Genomic DNA, 15138 nt, shown 5'->3' with positions numbered 1-15138 from the left:
CACAGTGACAAGGGTAGTTGTGCCCATGCAGAAGGATACATTCTAACTCTCCTTAAATTGTTATTTCCAAGGTGGTGACATTCATTGCCACCGTATCCAGGATACATGAATCGTAGATGAAAAATGTTTATGAAAATGCAGCCATATCAGTTGTGGTGACCCATGTGTCAGAAAGTTAAAAGCATTGTTCTGTGCAAGGCAGGTCAGACAGATGTGCTCATCTCTGCCCCACTTGACTTCAAGAATCCCTGCAACTGTTGCCAGTCAATCCCACCCCCTCCAGCTTTGTTGCATAGGATGTTCCCACAAGCCTCAGCAAAATAAGTCACATCACAGGCCAAGGCCAGAGCTGCAGGACCAAATGCCTCCATAGATCTGCCCTGGGAGCCGAGTGTTAGGTCTAGTGCTCTGCAGCCACTGTGCAACTGCCACATTTAGGCTGTTGAAAACCAGCTACCAATAGGGTGGTCAAGTTGCTAGAAGCCACCTGGAATTATAAATTCTGTTGTAATGCTTCTTAGACAGAGACACACAAATTACCTTAGAAGTTATTTATATAGTCAGAAAGGCTAAACATGACTTACACACATGGCATCTAGTTGGTATGGGTAACGTATACATGAAGGAATAATCTCAAGGGGGAAAGCCCAAATAATCGAATCCAATCTAACATTAGCATTACTTTACAAGTGGACAACAACTCTATTCTAATAAATTAAGGGACTATCCAAGTTTTCAGATGTGGTGGAGCAAACATCAGCCATTCATCTTAAAGGCTTAAGGATCCCACACTGAACTCGTCTATGGTAGATTGAGTTGTGTGAAGATATCCTCTGCTTGAGGTACCTTGCTATATTGTTGTGAAGACTAGATGTATATGTGAATGGTTTTTAATAAGAGAATCACTCTTCAGTGACTGGTTTGCTGCAGTATGTCTTGCTCGTGCACCCAGCATTTTTAGTAATAACACAGGGCCGATCCATATGCTGTGCGGCTGCAGCACCCACATTCAGAGGACTCTAATAGGGCTCCCTGGTTTTTATTTCTCTGCCTGCTCAAACACTGAAAAATATGCAGGCGCTGTGATGGGACATCTGTGCATGCCTCATATATCCAGCCCCTTCTCTCCATGCCTTGCAAGTCACTGGTGGTCATAGAATAAGTATCTTGTATTGGGCAGAGGACAGACTGGACAGGGATGCATGAGATGTACAGAGATGCTCCTTTCTGTCTAAAATCCTTGCTCCTTTCTGTCTAACATCCTATCACACTACCTGCATGCATGTCTGTGAGGCGGGGCGGGCAGAGGGGAAGCAGATCTCTTCCGAGCCTAGTTGAGCTTTTGGCCTACATTTGCTGCTACCCCTACAAGAAGATAATGTCCAATGTATATAAATTCAGAAAATGGAAAGTTGATGTTATTTTCTGAGTCTTGAAAAAGGTTGGTCGTTATCTTGTACTGTACAAGTATTTCATAACAAGATAACTAAACATACTAAAACCAATTGTAACACAAAGTTGTGTGATAACTTCTGCTCCAGGATCAATGCTCCAGTGAAAAACCAACAGTATAAAACCCACAAAGAAACTGCACGACGCTACATAATGTTTTGCATATCCTGCACTCATGTGGACTGCATCATCCCAGACTATGAGGAAGTCAGTTGAGCAGTCAGTGAGTGTTGCATGAAACCAGTGCTTTAGTTCCCATGAGCACATATATTTTTGAATGGCTCCCATGCTTCCAGGAAATCAGCAAATCATCAACCTGTTTATATGTTCTCCATATATGATGGTGACCCTGCCTTAGCACATAAAAGGGGGGGGGAGTTGGATCTATGGAAAATTATGAAAGGAAAATACCGTATTACTAAAATTACTTTAAAAGTCTTGGAAGCAGAATGCTTACAGACATTAAGGCTGTAAGAAGACTATAAGTGGTATACACCTAAATTTTACTCAGAGCAGACCCATTTAACTTAGACCTAACTTAGTCATGTTCACTGATTTCAGTGGGTCTGCCATGAGTAAACTTAGCTGAACACAACCCTATGGCTCAGCTCACATGAATGAACCTCACACGCTTGTGCATTCATTCATTCCCTCATGTATTCTACAAACTATGGTTTGCTAAGAACCAGGAAGTGTGGGCAAGAACGGAAACATCTGAGGAAAGGAAAGAATAAGTGAGCCTGAGGCTCATTCATTTAATGAAAAAGCATGGTTTGGCATTACAGCTGAAGTAAGTCAAAGTTGCAGCAATGCAGATACTGTGGTAAAAAAATATACCAGTGGGAGGGTAAAAGCCTGAGAAGAGAGATCTTGCACTTAAGACATTGGGTAGGTTCAGAGTAACTAAAGCATAGTTTAGCAATATGAGAACAAGCCCAATCTTTCTGTGGGCTTGCATTCTACCCACTTCTCTTCCAACATGGCTATGAGGAGGAATTGTCATGTCTAAACCAGTGCATCTTAACTATGGTTAGTGACAATAAGCCAACTTTGAACCATAATTTATGAATCTGGCCTATTCTCACTAACCATAGTTAAGTTTAACCACAGTCTAGTTTTCAAATGATCTCCTTGTGCCTGCATCACAGGGGGAAGAGGGGGAGCCCAAGCCCAAGGGGAATGAGGCACATTCTCATAACATTTTACTGTGGTTTAACATTATGTCCAAACACAGACAATCAATTTCGGTGTGAATATTGCAGGTATGATGCCCTCTATCCTCATATTCAATGAGAGAAAATGAACTGGAAAAGGTGTGAATCTAAGAAAGGTGACCTAGATTTGATGCAGGTAAAGTGGAACTGTCAATGATCATGACAAAAAGGCATGACAGAACATTCAATCTGCACTGAGGGCAAATAGCTGTAATACAGAAACAGCTGTGGGTGAAGATTTGTCCACAACCTCTAGCAGAAGGCACAGTCATTAATGACTGTAAGAAGACATCTCTGGCAATGCATTCACAGCTGTGTTCATGCCAGCTGCTGAAAGAATAATACTGAATACTGAATGTACAGAGTATTTTTGTACAGTATTCCTAACAGAGAACCTGAACATCCAGGCAGCATGTATAAGATAGATAAAATTATGGTAGTAAGTATGTGTACGAAGATGTGCTGATAAATAGGCATCAGGATGCTTCAGCTAGTTGCAAATACTAAAATTTAATTTGCATTCCAAAAAAATGCAGATAATTTTCATTGTGCAATATAATAACCAAGAAGCAACACATAAACAAAACAAGTTTCCATGATTCTATATGTGCAATCTGATGCTGAGCCCCGAGAGTCTTAGGAATGCTTCAAATGTTAATGTTAGGAATGCTTCAAATGTTAGAAAAATCTTGTCGTCTACAGTCTGTGGAGTACAAATGTATCCTGCTCTTTTCATAACCTTGGTTTCCCCATCCAGAACAATATACTGTCCTTCTATTACCCACACTTTTCCTTTCAAAAGATTGGTGGGAGACAATTCAGTTTGTAAATCCACTTTAAACTATGGGTCAAATGATGTTTGGAGGTTAGTACTAATTTGTCTAGACTGTGGTTAGAGGAAGTTCTAAAACAGAAAAGGGAATAATAACTCTTTTGGGGTCGGGTGGTGAAGGACTGGAATGTGATATCTGAACCATGAACCTGGCCACTTCATTATTGAAGAGTCCACATGTATAAATGTTCACAGAATTATACAAAATAAATATTTTCCATAAGTTTTTCTGGTTTCCATAATATTTTATAACATCAATTTCTACTGTACAGTATGAAAACAGCTTTGCCTATGGGATGAATAGCTTCTGCATTAAGGTAGGCCTATGCATTAGAACAGGGCTGTACAACTTCAAATCATAGTTTGGAATTCAGTCAAACTGAAGGCTACTTTTATATTTTTAGTAATGCAAGAGTACTACATCATATGGTTAATAACTGAAACTCATTTTTCTTGAAAATTTTAATGCTGCATTTTCTTTAACCCATTCTCTGTTAACCACTTTTCTTTCTATACTGGGAAACAGCATACACTTTATTCTGTCTTTGAATCCTCTATTTTTCTGCTTCCCTATCCATAGGTGTTTCCGCCATCACTTCCCTATTTTTTTCTATGCTTCCTATAGCACTCTTCCTCCCCCTGTACAGATCTCTTGGTATCCAAATTTCCATTTTTTCTCTACAACTTATGATTCCTCTTCCCCACTCCACAAGTCTACACTCTCATTACCATCTCTCCCCCCTCATTTCCCCCTCTGCCTTGTGGAGTTTGATCCCTCAACCAAAGTAATGCTCAGCAGTGAACAAATCTCAGAATCAAATTAGAAGTTTCTGGGCTGGTGTTTATCTGTCATGAATCCAATTAGGATGCTGGTACTGGGGAAAAGCAAGAAGCTAACACCTAATGAAAATTGTCCCTCACCATAGCTGCCAAGTTATCCCTTTTTTGAAGGGATTTCCCCTTATGCTGAATAGGCTTCCTCGCAAGAAAAGGGAAAACTTGGCAGCTATGCCTCACTCACCCACTGAAGCTGCTATTTGCGGCCATATAGTACCTGTATGTCTTCATGATGGAAGAATTAGAATCTTGGAAATGAGTTATAATTGTGAAAATGGTGGAAGGAAAAGGACCCCCCTCCTTCCTTTCCATCAGGAAATGATAAAAACCCCACACCAGCACCTCAGAATCTATTTCCACTGCACACTCCACAGTTGCCATTAAACTGTTAAAAAGGAGCTGGAGAGCTAATCATAGATCATGTCTAGCTGCACTCATAGAATGCAAAAGGGTCGTTCAGTGCAGTTCGGTGGGTAAATAAGCTGGAAAAACCTGGCACCAGTTCCACCTTGGAATCTAGGGAGAAAAGGGCCAAGGCAAATGTAGTGGTGCATGCATCCTTTTCAAGGCTCCCACAAATATGAGGCAAAGGACCACAAATAATGGCTATTTGGAATTCCCTTAAATTCCAAAAGGATGCCACCAGGCAGGAAAGGGAGATACACTAAGTTCACTGGCCTTATGTTTTACAGCCTGGGTTGGGAAGAACGGTATTACAGTACATGTAGGAAACAAAAGGTAGAGAGCTTTGTACATACATGGAAATGTCTATTACCGACCATAATCTCTTATTCTTATGTGTCTAACTTCAATGTAAAATGTACATAGATGGTATAACTGACAAATCCAAGAACATAGCTGGAAAATACATCCAGATGTACAGAACTTCTAAGGACAAAACTGATTCATAGTCATCCTTGAAGATAGGGAGTGAAGCAACTCAGATCTATAACTGGGAGGCCTGTTAAATGTAAACTTAACACAGCTATACCCCAGCTAATATGGTTGCTACTGGACTTCCACCAGGCAGTGCAAGTCAATATAAGCCAGGCATCTTCATATGTAGCTCTTGTTTCTGCTACTTTAGAATCCAGTTAGTATAGTCAATAGCCTGGTGTTTGAGGAAGCTCAGATAAAGATGTGACAAAGAACATTCACTATATAGGGCATCTATTTTATATATATATTGCCTGCTTCTGGGTTTAGTGACGGGTCAGCCCATTTTCTCATCACAAATGACACCCCATATGAGATTTATGATATTCACTTTCTTGTTAACAGGATAGGTGCTTGCAACTGGATTATGACTTCACAGCTGTAATGTACAGGATGTGAAAAGGAAATCTTTACTGAAGCTCAAGAGTGACATAGCAACTTCTGATGAACATGGAAGACTTGTTCACTAAACTAAAACTTGTACAGGGTTAAAATTTCAAAGATGATTATGAAGTCTTCAAATGATACCCTTACAGGTCAAAGTTAAAATACATAAAAACTCAAGGCAGGTGTTCAAGCAGACACAGCTATTATGAAATAGATATTCAGGCACAGTTTTGAGTTGCATGAGTGTAAGGACCAAAACTAGACATGACATTTAGTGATGTGCATCTTTCTCTATTTGTCTTAAAAATAAGATAAAATTCAGCACGAGGAGGTTGTGAACTGAAAGCAAAGAGGAAGGGGCTGCTTAGTCATTCCCCTATCTGGCTCGGTCTTTCCCACAAGTTGAAAGAACAGCTGGAAAGGAGTGATTTTGGGTGGGAAAGCAGCCAGCAGAGATGATTTACATAGGGCTTTCCCCTGCTATTCCAAGGCTGTTAATAGCTTAAAAAATAAATGTTTGGGGAACAAATACAATTGCAAATTATGTTAATTCTGGTCCTGAGTACAGATGGCTTTCAGACTTGGGTATACTATAAAAACACAGAAGTTGAAGAGAAAGGAAGGGAAACAATAAAGGCAACAGGACATATGGATATTACTCTACCTCCACTCTTGAGTAGATAGCGATTAACATCTTGTATGGTGGTGTTAATAGTTGGCCCTGTTGGAACACTTCCAGGTGTAACGTCAGGATCATTCTCAGGGTCGATGTTCTGCAATCCTTTCCATGGTACCCCAGGATGAAATTCTGTTGGGGGGGGAAATAAGATGACATAACATTTCTTTCCAAGATCCACAAGCGTGGGAAAAGGTACCTTTGCGCAGAAGATGAAACCAGGTACACAACTCTCTGGTGATGGAGTGGACATTTTGATAAAAAATTTAAGAAAAAACATTTTATAAGGGAGGTTTGGATGGATGAATTTTGTTGTCCGAATTCAGTGCTAGTAACAGGCAGGTAGGAAGTTTTATCCCGGTTCACACCAGGATAAAAAAAATTATGTGCCAATAGCATGGCAAAATGTTCCTCATACTTTCATCTTACGGAAGACTGCAGCTGGAATGAGCTGAACTAGTATGCTAATATTTGAATACTGAAAGCATTGCCTCAGTAAAGGGGTTTGTATTACATTTCAGATACCTTCCAGCTCTAAAAGCTAGAATACATATTTTTTTGTTACCTGGTGGCCAGTTGATACTGGAGCCATTGGAGATTTTATCACTATCAGATTTGGCACGTGACCAGCTGTGAGGAACGGCTACAGGAGGACTAGCTGGTGACTCGTTGTTTTGAATCAGATCATACCGGCCATAAGAGTCATCAATGGAGGACTTTCCTGGAGGACCAATACTCAGACCTCCAGGGATAGCACCTAGAACAAAGGTGGGAAAGACAGCACAAGATTATTAAGAGCATGGTTAACATTTGGCTCCTTCTCTTGTTAGTAGTCACTATAATTTTTCTTTCTTTGTTTCAACAGAAATTAGCAAAGCAAAGTATCATTCACACAACACATCTGTAACACTGGCCAGATAAGTGAAAGATAGCAGGTTAAACTGGGGCAGAAAGGTAGCTAACACAGTTCAGAAGTTATCTATCAAATATTCGTGAGATTAAAGCTGCTACTAGGTGTAAATCTCACTGAACACACAGTGGGACCTGTTTCAGAGCAAACCTGCATGAGACTGATTTGCTACTAATAAAATTGTCAAGTAAAGTTAAAACAAAAGGACTCTAATGAAAAATGTACGCGATACAACATGGTATTTTGCTGAGTGTCAGCAAAAGAACTTTGCTATATGGACACAATCAGTAGATTGAGATCCTTAAAAATCATATCAATATACTCACAAAATGTAAATGTTTTTAAAGAGCACAGTATTAGTTGTGAGTTTAGAAAATGGGAGTTTGAAACAAGAGCAGGGAGCGACAATAGGTTTCTCTCAGTATTGGTCTAAAATGTATAATGACTCTAAGGGCAATACTGAATTTTTACTTCTGCTCTGCATACAGTTGATGTAGTCTGCATTCGATTTACATTAATGTGATGAATGCCAAACACAGTTGGTAGGTATTTTGCACTCTCTTTGGGGTGTGTTTTTTTGGAAACTGCTCACCTAAGTGAACCTCCGCCCCTGCCAACTTCTCTTAACATCTCAGAAAATATAAGATTTAAGGATTCATGAGAAAAATATAACACATCTGTAATTTAATTTTCTAACTGCACATTCTATGCTTACCTGTTTGGAGATTAAAATAGGTTGAGTTCAGTGGGGCATACTTCCTAGTAAATGGATATAAGACTAGCCTAAGCCACTCAAAAGTCGAGGTGCTTGATGTTCTGTTTTCCCTTATTGTTTTTTAGGCCATTAACATTTATTATGACCAAGTTTTAAATATGAGCAATTAAATCATAAGCAGTAATATGTGTGTAGGGGTGTGGTGGGAATGTAGTATTCAGGGCTAGTAACACCGGTATAAAATATCTTTATAAACCTCCCAGACTCCCCCCCCCCAAGAAAAAAAGAAAGTATTTATCCATAAAAAAAGAAAGTATTAAGCCATAAGATAACTTCAAAGTAACTTAGTATAATATTCTGTTAAGTACTTTGCAATGCCCATTGCTAACCGGGGGGGGGGGGGGAATACCTGCAAAACGTGGAATCTTGCAATTGGACTTGATGTATTTAGAATGATGACACATACCGTGCTTGCTAGGATTCTGGTCAAGTGGAGAAGCAGCACTGGAGAGATTATCCATTGAGTTGGGATGTGTCCACTGAGGAAGGCGAGATTGGGACTGCGAAGTGTCCTTCACTGACAAACCACCAGGAATGTCCATGCTGTTTACATTCATGTTTGGGTTCAGTCCAGCTAAGAGGAAGTAGGCAGGCTATTAAGAAACCCTTAATCCCCGATTCTTGGCATTTAATCACACTTTACTTTAAACTGAAGTCACAAGCTAATCTTTTTATGCCTACAAGTATTGCAAACATGGGTTAAAGCAGCAAGTGCCCAAGAAGTAAATTGGGAGGGACAGTATTTCACAACCACCTAAACTGGTACCTACCACTACATTTTCCGTAAATTAATTTAAGACTTAAGTTATTTTGTTCTGTCAGTACTAAACCTTCTACCATTCAGGGATCCTGGATTCTAATATTATACAAGAGATAAGGAGTATAAGTGCTGTCTGAGATTTGTTATACTGATTTTATTCTCTGCTTCTGAAGTTTTTAACACTGTGCCATTTTTTGGTGTTGATAAGGTTCAATTTTATTCTTTTTTATTTTTTATTTTTTTTGAATAAAATAAACTTTTCCCCTCATTTTTAAAATCAACAAATCAACAGACAAACCAATACAAACCTACAAACAAAAGAGATATAAATACAAAAAAGACAAATAAACAAACGACAAACACGATTCTACAATAGAAAACCATCAATACACTCCAATTAAAATTTCTTCCAAACCAATTATATATCACTTTCCGATAAGGTTCAATTTTAATGGGATTATTATTATTATTATTAGCGACCAGAGAACTTCATTGTTGGGTACCATATTAATAAAGATAATAAGTAATTTGGACACAGTTGCCAAATTAGTTAAGAAGCAGAGGTATGCTCGAGAAAAGATTCTAGACAGAAGCAAGTTAAATCACTGTATGTATACGTAATTATGTAACTTACATCCTTCTGAACTGGTCCTTAAATAACTGCACGTACCAAGGGGGTAAGGAGCAAAGGTGTTCGGTGAAGACTGTTGCTCTTTGGTCTGCAGGTCAGATAAGCCAGGAGCCTGGGGATGGGGTGAAAAGTTATCCATGGCTGATTTGCCTGCAGGGGGGTGCAAAGATAGATGTGGAGGGGGTGGCTGCTGCTTCATAAGCAGGGCCTGGGCCAGCTGGCGCTGGTGCTGCTGGATCTGCTGCTGCATGTTATTGATTGTACGTGCAACCTGGCAGCAAGGAAAAAATAGAACAAAGTAAGCAAATGCTAGATGGAACAAAGGTTTGTGGCACTTTATCTAGAACCACTCAGCAGACAATGAATTCAATAGATTAATAATTAGATTCATCCCAGACATGGTAAGAGAAGCTGAAGTCTGTCAGCCCCGCTCATGATTTATGTCTGCATAAAAGTGTGCAGCACAGTAGATTTCCTTCACGAATAAGCTTTTTCATGTAACATGCTAGATTCTTTAGAGGCTTTACATTTGGAACTGGGTCAACAAGTTACACCTACTTGCTGCTCCTGTTGTCTGATGGGTCCGGAAACATTACGCTGAGCCTGTAACATCTGCTGCTGGATTTGTAAACGTTGGTACGCCTGCAAGTTGAGAAAAAAAGGCAGTCTAAGGTCACAGTGTGAAGAAGCCCATTGCTCTCACTGCAACTGCATTAAATAGCGTATGAAACAAATGCATGCTCCCAAAGACCTCCTTGCAGGGAGCAACAAACCCAGAGACAGAAGTCAGCTCAGACCAAGAGTGCAAACAATACATGGTCAATTAAAGCTATTTAAAATGTGATGAGGAAAAGGCATCATCAACGAATGATTGTTCAAGAAAATGTAAACATGGAGGTGCAAATAGTGTGTTGGTAGCATGTGAGAGAACTAATCACAAGGGCCCAGGGTAGGCAAAACATTTAATCAGGGTTCGTGCTAATTCTCTTAATCCTGGTTAAGAACTCAAGTTAATGGGAACACTGTGGTGCAGAGGTTGCCAACAAGGTGCTTGTTAAATGTCTTAATAAACACCCCTTAAAAATCCTCTCAAACTTTTTGCCTTTCTTGTTCAATTCTGTCTGCACGACTCCACCCCTCCTACACTGAGCATGCCCCCTTAAACATGCCCACGTCTCACTGGGTGCTAAGTTGCTCTCTGTGAGCAAGTGTAGGGGTGGCTGATGTATGTACTTTCCCCCTCTTTGATGGGGTGGCTACTGGGAGAGCAACACCATTCTGTGTTGCTGTCTCTTTTTCTGCTTTTTTAAATGTGGCAGCAATTATGTCATGCCCTCACCCCCAGCAGTTATTTGGTATTATGCTACATCTCCACAGCAGCCATTTTGTGTTACCGCCTGACCGCCTGGCAGCCATTTTGTGATTGACATCCCTAGCACTTTCTCAAAATTCCAAATGTGTCTACTTGCCCCAAAGGATTAGAGAACCTTCAGCTTGTCAAACTAAGCCTTGGAGCACACATACATTGAGATAATACCAGTGGAATACATCTGTTGCCTGCCTGAAACCCTCTATATTATGGTTCAAACCATACATTCACACCTGGTTCTCTGGCTAGTGCTTAAGCTTAGTGTGAGGGACAGGGGATATCGCGAAGTCCCTCACCTCCTGAGTTCAAGCCAATCACCGAGCACAGGGGAAAGCAGAGAGAGTTCCGATTCCAGTAGGGAAGCAGGAAGTCGGGTCCGAGGCTCAGGCAAGGTAGAGGAGCCAGGGTCCCAGGCGGGACAGGAAGGGGCGAATAAGGGAGGGAGACCCATCCCCCCAACGCCAGAACTACGCAGAAAGAGGAGGGGAAAGAGGATGGGTCTGCCAAAGCTTTTGTGTTGGAGAAAGACGCGCCAAAAGCCATTAGGAGGTTCTGAAACCGACTGATCACATCACTCCGTGTAAATAGCAATGACTTTAGCACTGTAAATACGCAGCACCAATAAAAGAATAAAATGCAGAGCTGCGTAGCGTCGTTACTCTGAAGTAGTCCGCTCCGGCCACTGTGACAGCAACCTCCTAATCCTTTTTGGGCTACTTTGGAGTTGCCGGGATGAGCGTGTCAGAGGCGGAGAAATGGCGGCAGATCGCGGAGCAAGCCCAGCAAGAACTGCAGCAGCTGTCGCTGCAGGCGCAGGGGGAATTGAAGGCAGCTAAAGAAGAGACTAGGAAGGTCCAGGACGACCGGCTACAACTTGCGGAACAGGTGAGAGCGCTACAGGAAAGAGAGCAGGAATTAAGGGCGGTGGCGGTAGACCTCCAAAACAAGCTGGATGCAGAGAAAAACAAGGCGGGAGGGGCACCCCAAGTCCAAGTGCTGCCAGGAAGGAGAGCCGGGACCCTAGTAAGCAAGTTCAATGGAGACCCGAGGGAATATCAGGGCTTTGAGACTGAGATTGTGTATGCTCTTGAGCTGCACCACGCTGAGTTCCCTGATGATGAGCACAGGGTAGCGTTTATTGTGGAGCACCTTACCGGGGCAGCCAGGGAGTGGCTAAGACCGTTAATCGCAACAAAGAATCCTTGCATGAAGAATGTCAAACTATTTCTAGAAGGTTCGAAAACGATGTATTCGTCCGATAGTCATATGGACCAGACTAAGGAGGAACTTCATAATTTACGCCAAGGAAATATGACAGTTCGCGCGTATTGGGCGAAATTCACCATGCTGGTGCACAGATTGGGGTGGGAACTCGAGTCACCCCCAATGCAAGCGGCGTTCTACTTGGGGTTGCATGAGGAGGTGAAGGATGAGCTCTCAAGAGGTCCAAAGCCCAGTAATATGGATCAGCTGAGCAAAGCGGCTCTGGCGGTGGGGGTGAGACAGGAATCCCGGTGGAGCGACAAGCAAGCAACGCGCGCAAAGCGGGCTTGGTTCCCACGGTCGCAGGAGAAGCCACTCCCCCAACAACCCTTTCAAGCCACGCCTGGGGCCAGTCAGGACCAGGAACCCATGCAGATTGATAGCGCGCGCGCGCGGGCTTTTCAAACCCCAGCGGCGCCAAGACGCAAGGAGGGAAGGGGCGGGAATTGCTTTCTCTGCAACTCCCCCCAGCATCTCGTCAGAGACTGCCCACATCGCAGGGAGTGGCAAGGAAAGGCGGGAACGGTTGTGCCCTCCCCCACTGACGCAGCACCACAGCAGGGAAACGGGAAAGCCTGGCTGCAGGAGACAAGGGGCAGCAGCCAGGCACAGTCAGCAGACAACAGCCCCAGCCCACCCACCCGCACAGAGAGGAGCAGAGCCAGCCCACCCCTCCCAGAGCAGGAGTGGTTCTAGAAGTGACGATCACGCTCCCAAATGGCTATCCCCTGACGGTCCTCGCCCTAATTGACAGTGGTGCCTCAGCCAACTTCTTCTCGAGAAACTTTGCAGAAGAGCACCAGCTCCAGCTTCTGCAGCTGGATTTTCCCCTGCACGTGGCAACCATTGACGGCAGAGAGCTGCTGGGAGGGGCCATCACTCATCAAACCCCCCCCCCATGAGAATGACGGTGGGAAGGCACTCAGAGACACTGGCATTCAACGTCACAACCATCTCAGACCCCCCCATCGTCTTGGGCATGAGCTGGCTGGCGCGCCACGACCCCTCCATCAGTTGGCACCAGAGATGCATCACTTTTGGATCGGACTTTTGCCTGGAACATTGCATGCAGCACCAACCAGGGGAGGGGCCTCCGATAGCCACGGTGGCCACCATGCACGTCAAAGGGGGTGAGGCGATACCCAAGCCGTACTGGGACCTGCAGGAGGTCTTCAGCGAAGCGGAGTCCGACCACCTACCCCCACACAGGCCTTTTGACTGCCAGATCAACCTGGTGCCAGGGGCAACTATACCCCCAGCCAAGCTGTACGCCATGTCAGACCAGGAACTGGAGGATCTGCGCGCTTTCATCGACAAGAACCTCAAGCGGGGGTTCATCAGAGAAGTCAAGGCAGCAGGGGGCAGCCCAGTCTTCTGGGTGGACAAGAAAGACACGCAACAGCGCCGTCTTGTGGTGGATTTTAGACGGCTGAATTCAGTAACAGAGCCAGTGGCTTTCCCCATGCCCAGAGTGGATGATCTCCTGACAGCGGCACGCAGGGGCAAGATTTTCACCAAGCTAGACCTGAGGGGGGCGTACAACTTGATCAGGATCCGGGAAGGCGATGAATGGATAACCACGATGTTCACGCCTCTGGGCTCCTTTGAGTATCTCGTAATGCCCTTCGGGTTGCAAGGGGGCTCAGCATGCTTCCAGGCCTTCATGCACCACGTCCTGGGGTCCCTCCTTTTCAGGAAATGCTTGGTCTTCCTGGATGACATCCTTATCTACTCCGATGACCCAGTGCAGCATGTGAAGGATGTCAGGGAGGTGTTGCAGCGCCTGAAGGAGAACCACCTGTATGTGAAGCTGGAGAAGTGCAAGTTTCACACCAAGGAGGTGGACTTCCTAGGCTACAAGCTGTCAGACAAGGGGCTGGCGATGGACAAGGACAAGGTGCAGGCCATCCTGGACTGGCACAGCCCCAGGACGCGCAAAGATGCCCAACGCCTACTAGGCTTCGCCAACTTCTACAGGAAGTTCATCAAGAACTTCTCTCGCGTTACGGCTCCCATCACTGACTGCCTGAGAGGCAAGCAGAAGTTCAGGTGGACACCAGAGGCGCAAGCAGCGTTTGAAAGCCTCAAGAGGGTGTTCGCCTCAGACCAGAACCTGTTCCACGTGGTTCAGGACACGCCCCTACGCGTGGAGACAGATGCTTCTGATAAAGCTGTGGGCGCCATTTTGTTGCAACTGGACGCCAACAGAGAGTGGAGACCCTGTGCCTTCTTCTCCAGGAAGTTGACCCAGCCAGAGCGAAACTACACGGTGTTTGATCGGGAACTTCTTGCGATCCACGCTGCGTTCCAGCACTGGAGACACTTCCTGGTGGGCGCCAAGCACCCCATCCAGGTGTGCACAGACCACAAGAACCTGGAGTTCTGGAGAACTGCCAGGGTGCTCAACCAGCGGCAGATACGGTGGGCAGAGTTCTTCTCGAACTTCAACTTCTCCATACACTACATCCCGGGAGAGCAGAATGTCAGGGCGGATGCCCTCTCCCGCAAGCCAGAGTACATGGAGGAGGAGGCGCCACCGGCACCCAGGCACATCTTCCCCCCGTCAGCATGGTCCTGCGGAGCAGCAGTGGTAAGCGAGGCAGAACTCACAGCACTGACGGCAGCGGATGAATTTGCCAACCGCATCTTCAGAGAACTGAGAGGGGGGGGGAGCAGGCAAAAGACTTTGCAGAACGCAGGGGGCTGCTTTTCTACAAGGGTGCACTGTACCTGCCCACCACCCAGCTCAGACGTACGGTCCTCAAGCAGATGCACGACAACCCAACGGCGGGTCATTTTGGGAGGGATAAAACCACTCACCTAGTCATGAGACACTTCTGGTGGCCAGGGGTGCGGGAGGATGTGAGGGATTATGTAAGGGGCTGTGACACCTGCCAGCGGGCAAAGGTGGTCAGAGCGCCACCAGCAGGTTTGCTGGAGCCCTTAGCCACACCGCACAGGCCGTGGGAAGTAGTGTCCATGGACTTCATCACAGACCTGCCCTCATCCAGGGGCAAGACCGCAGTGTTGGTGGTGGTGGACCTCATGTCCAAAATGTGCCACTTTATACCGTGTGCCAGGGCGGTCTCTGCAGAA

At 44.6% G+C, this 15138-nt stretch overlaps 1 protein-coding gene across 9 annotated transcripts in view; it reads right to left on the bottom strand.

Moving 5' to 3' along the window:
• The window catches only part of TNRC6C (trinucleotide repeat containing adaptor 6C), a 115756-nt gene that overhangs the window by 13775 nt on the left and 86843 nt on the right, over window positions 1-15138 (bottom strand). For 5 of the 9 annotated variants that reach the window (XM_035104579.2, XM_035104572.2, XM_035104578.2 and 2 more), the window contains 5 exons: window positions 9969-10052; window positions 9414-9681; window positions 8426-8593; window positions 6900-7091; window positions 6323-6466 (listed from right to left, as the gene is read on the bottom strand). In XM_035104579.2, coding sequence (XP_034960470.2) covers window positions 6323-6466; window positions 6900-7091; window positions 8426-8593; window positions 9414-9681; window positions 9969-10052 — 856 coding nt within the window. Of the gene's footprint in view, window positions 1-3172; window positions 6467-6899; window positions 7092-8425; window positions 8594-9413; window positions 9682-9968; window positions 10053-15138 lie in introns of those variants that run through there. The other 4 variants (XM_035104575.2, XM_035104580.2, XM_060271830.1 and 1 more) reach the window with 2 other exon arrangements.

This window comes from Zootoca vivipara, chromosome 2 (assembly GCF_963506605.1).
Source record: "Zootoca vivipara chromosome 2, rZooViv1.1, whole genome shotgun sequence".
Lineage (NCBI taxonomy): Eukaryota > Metazoa > Chordata > Lepidosauria > Squamata > Lacertidae > Zootoca > Zootoca vivipara.
The sequence above is the reverse complement of the archived record's forward strand: the minus strand, read 5'-3'. Positions and strand labels throughout refer to the sequence as shown.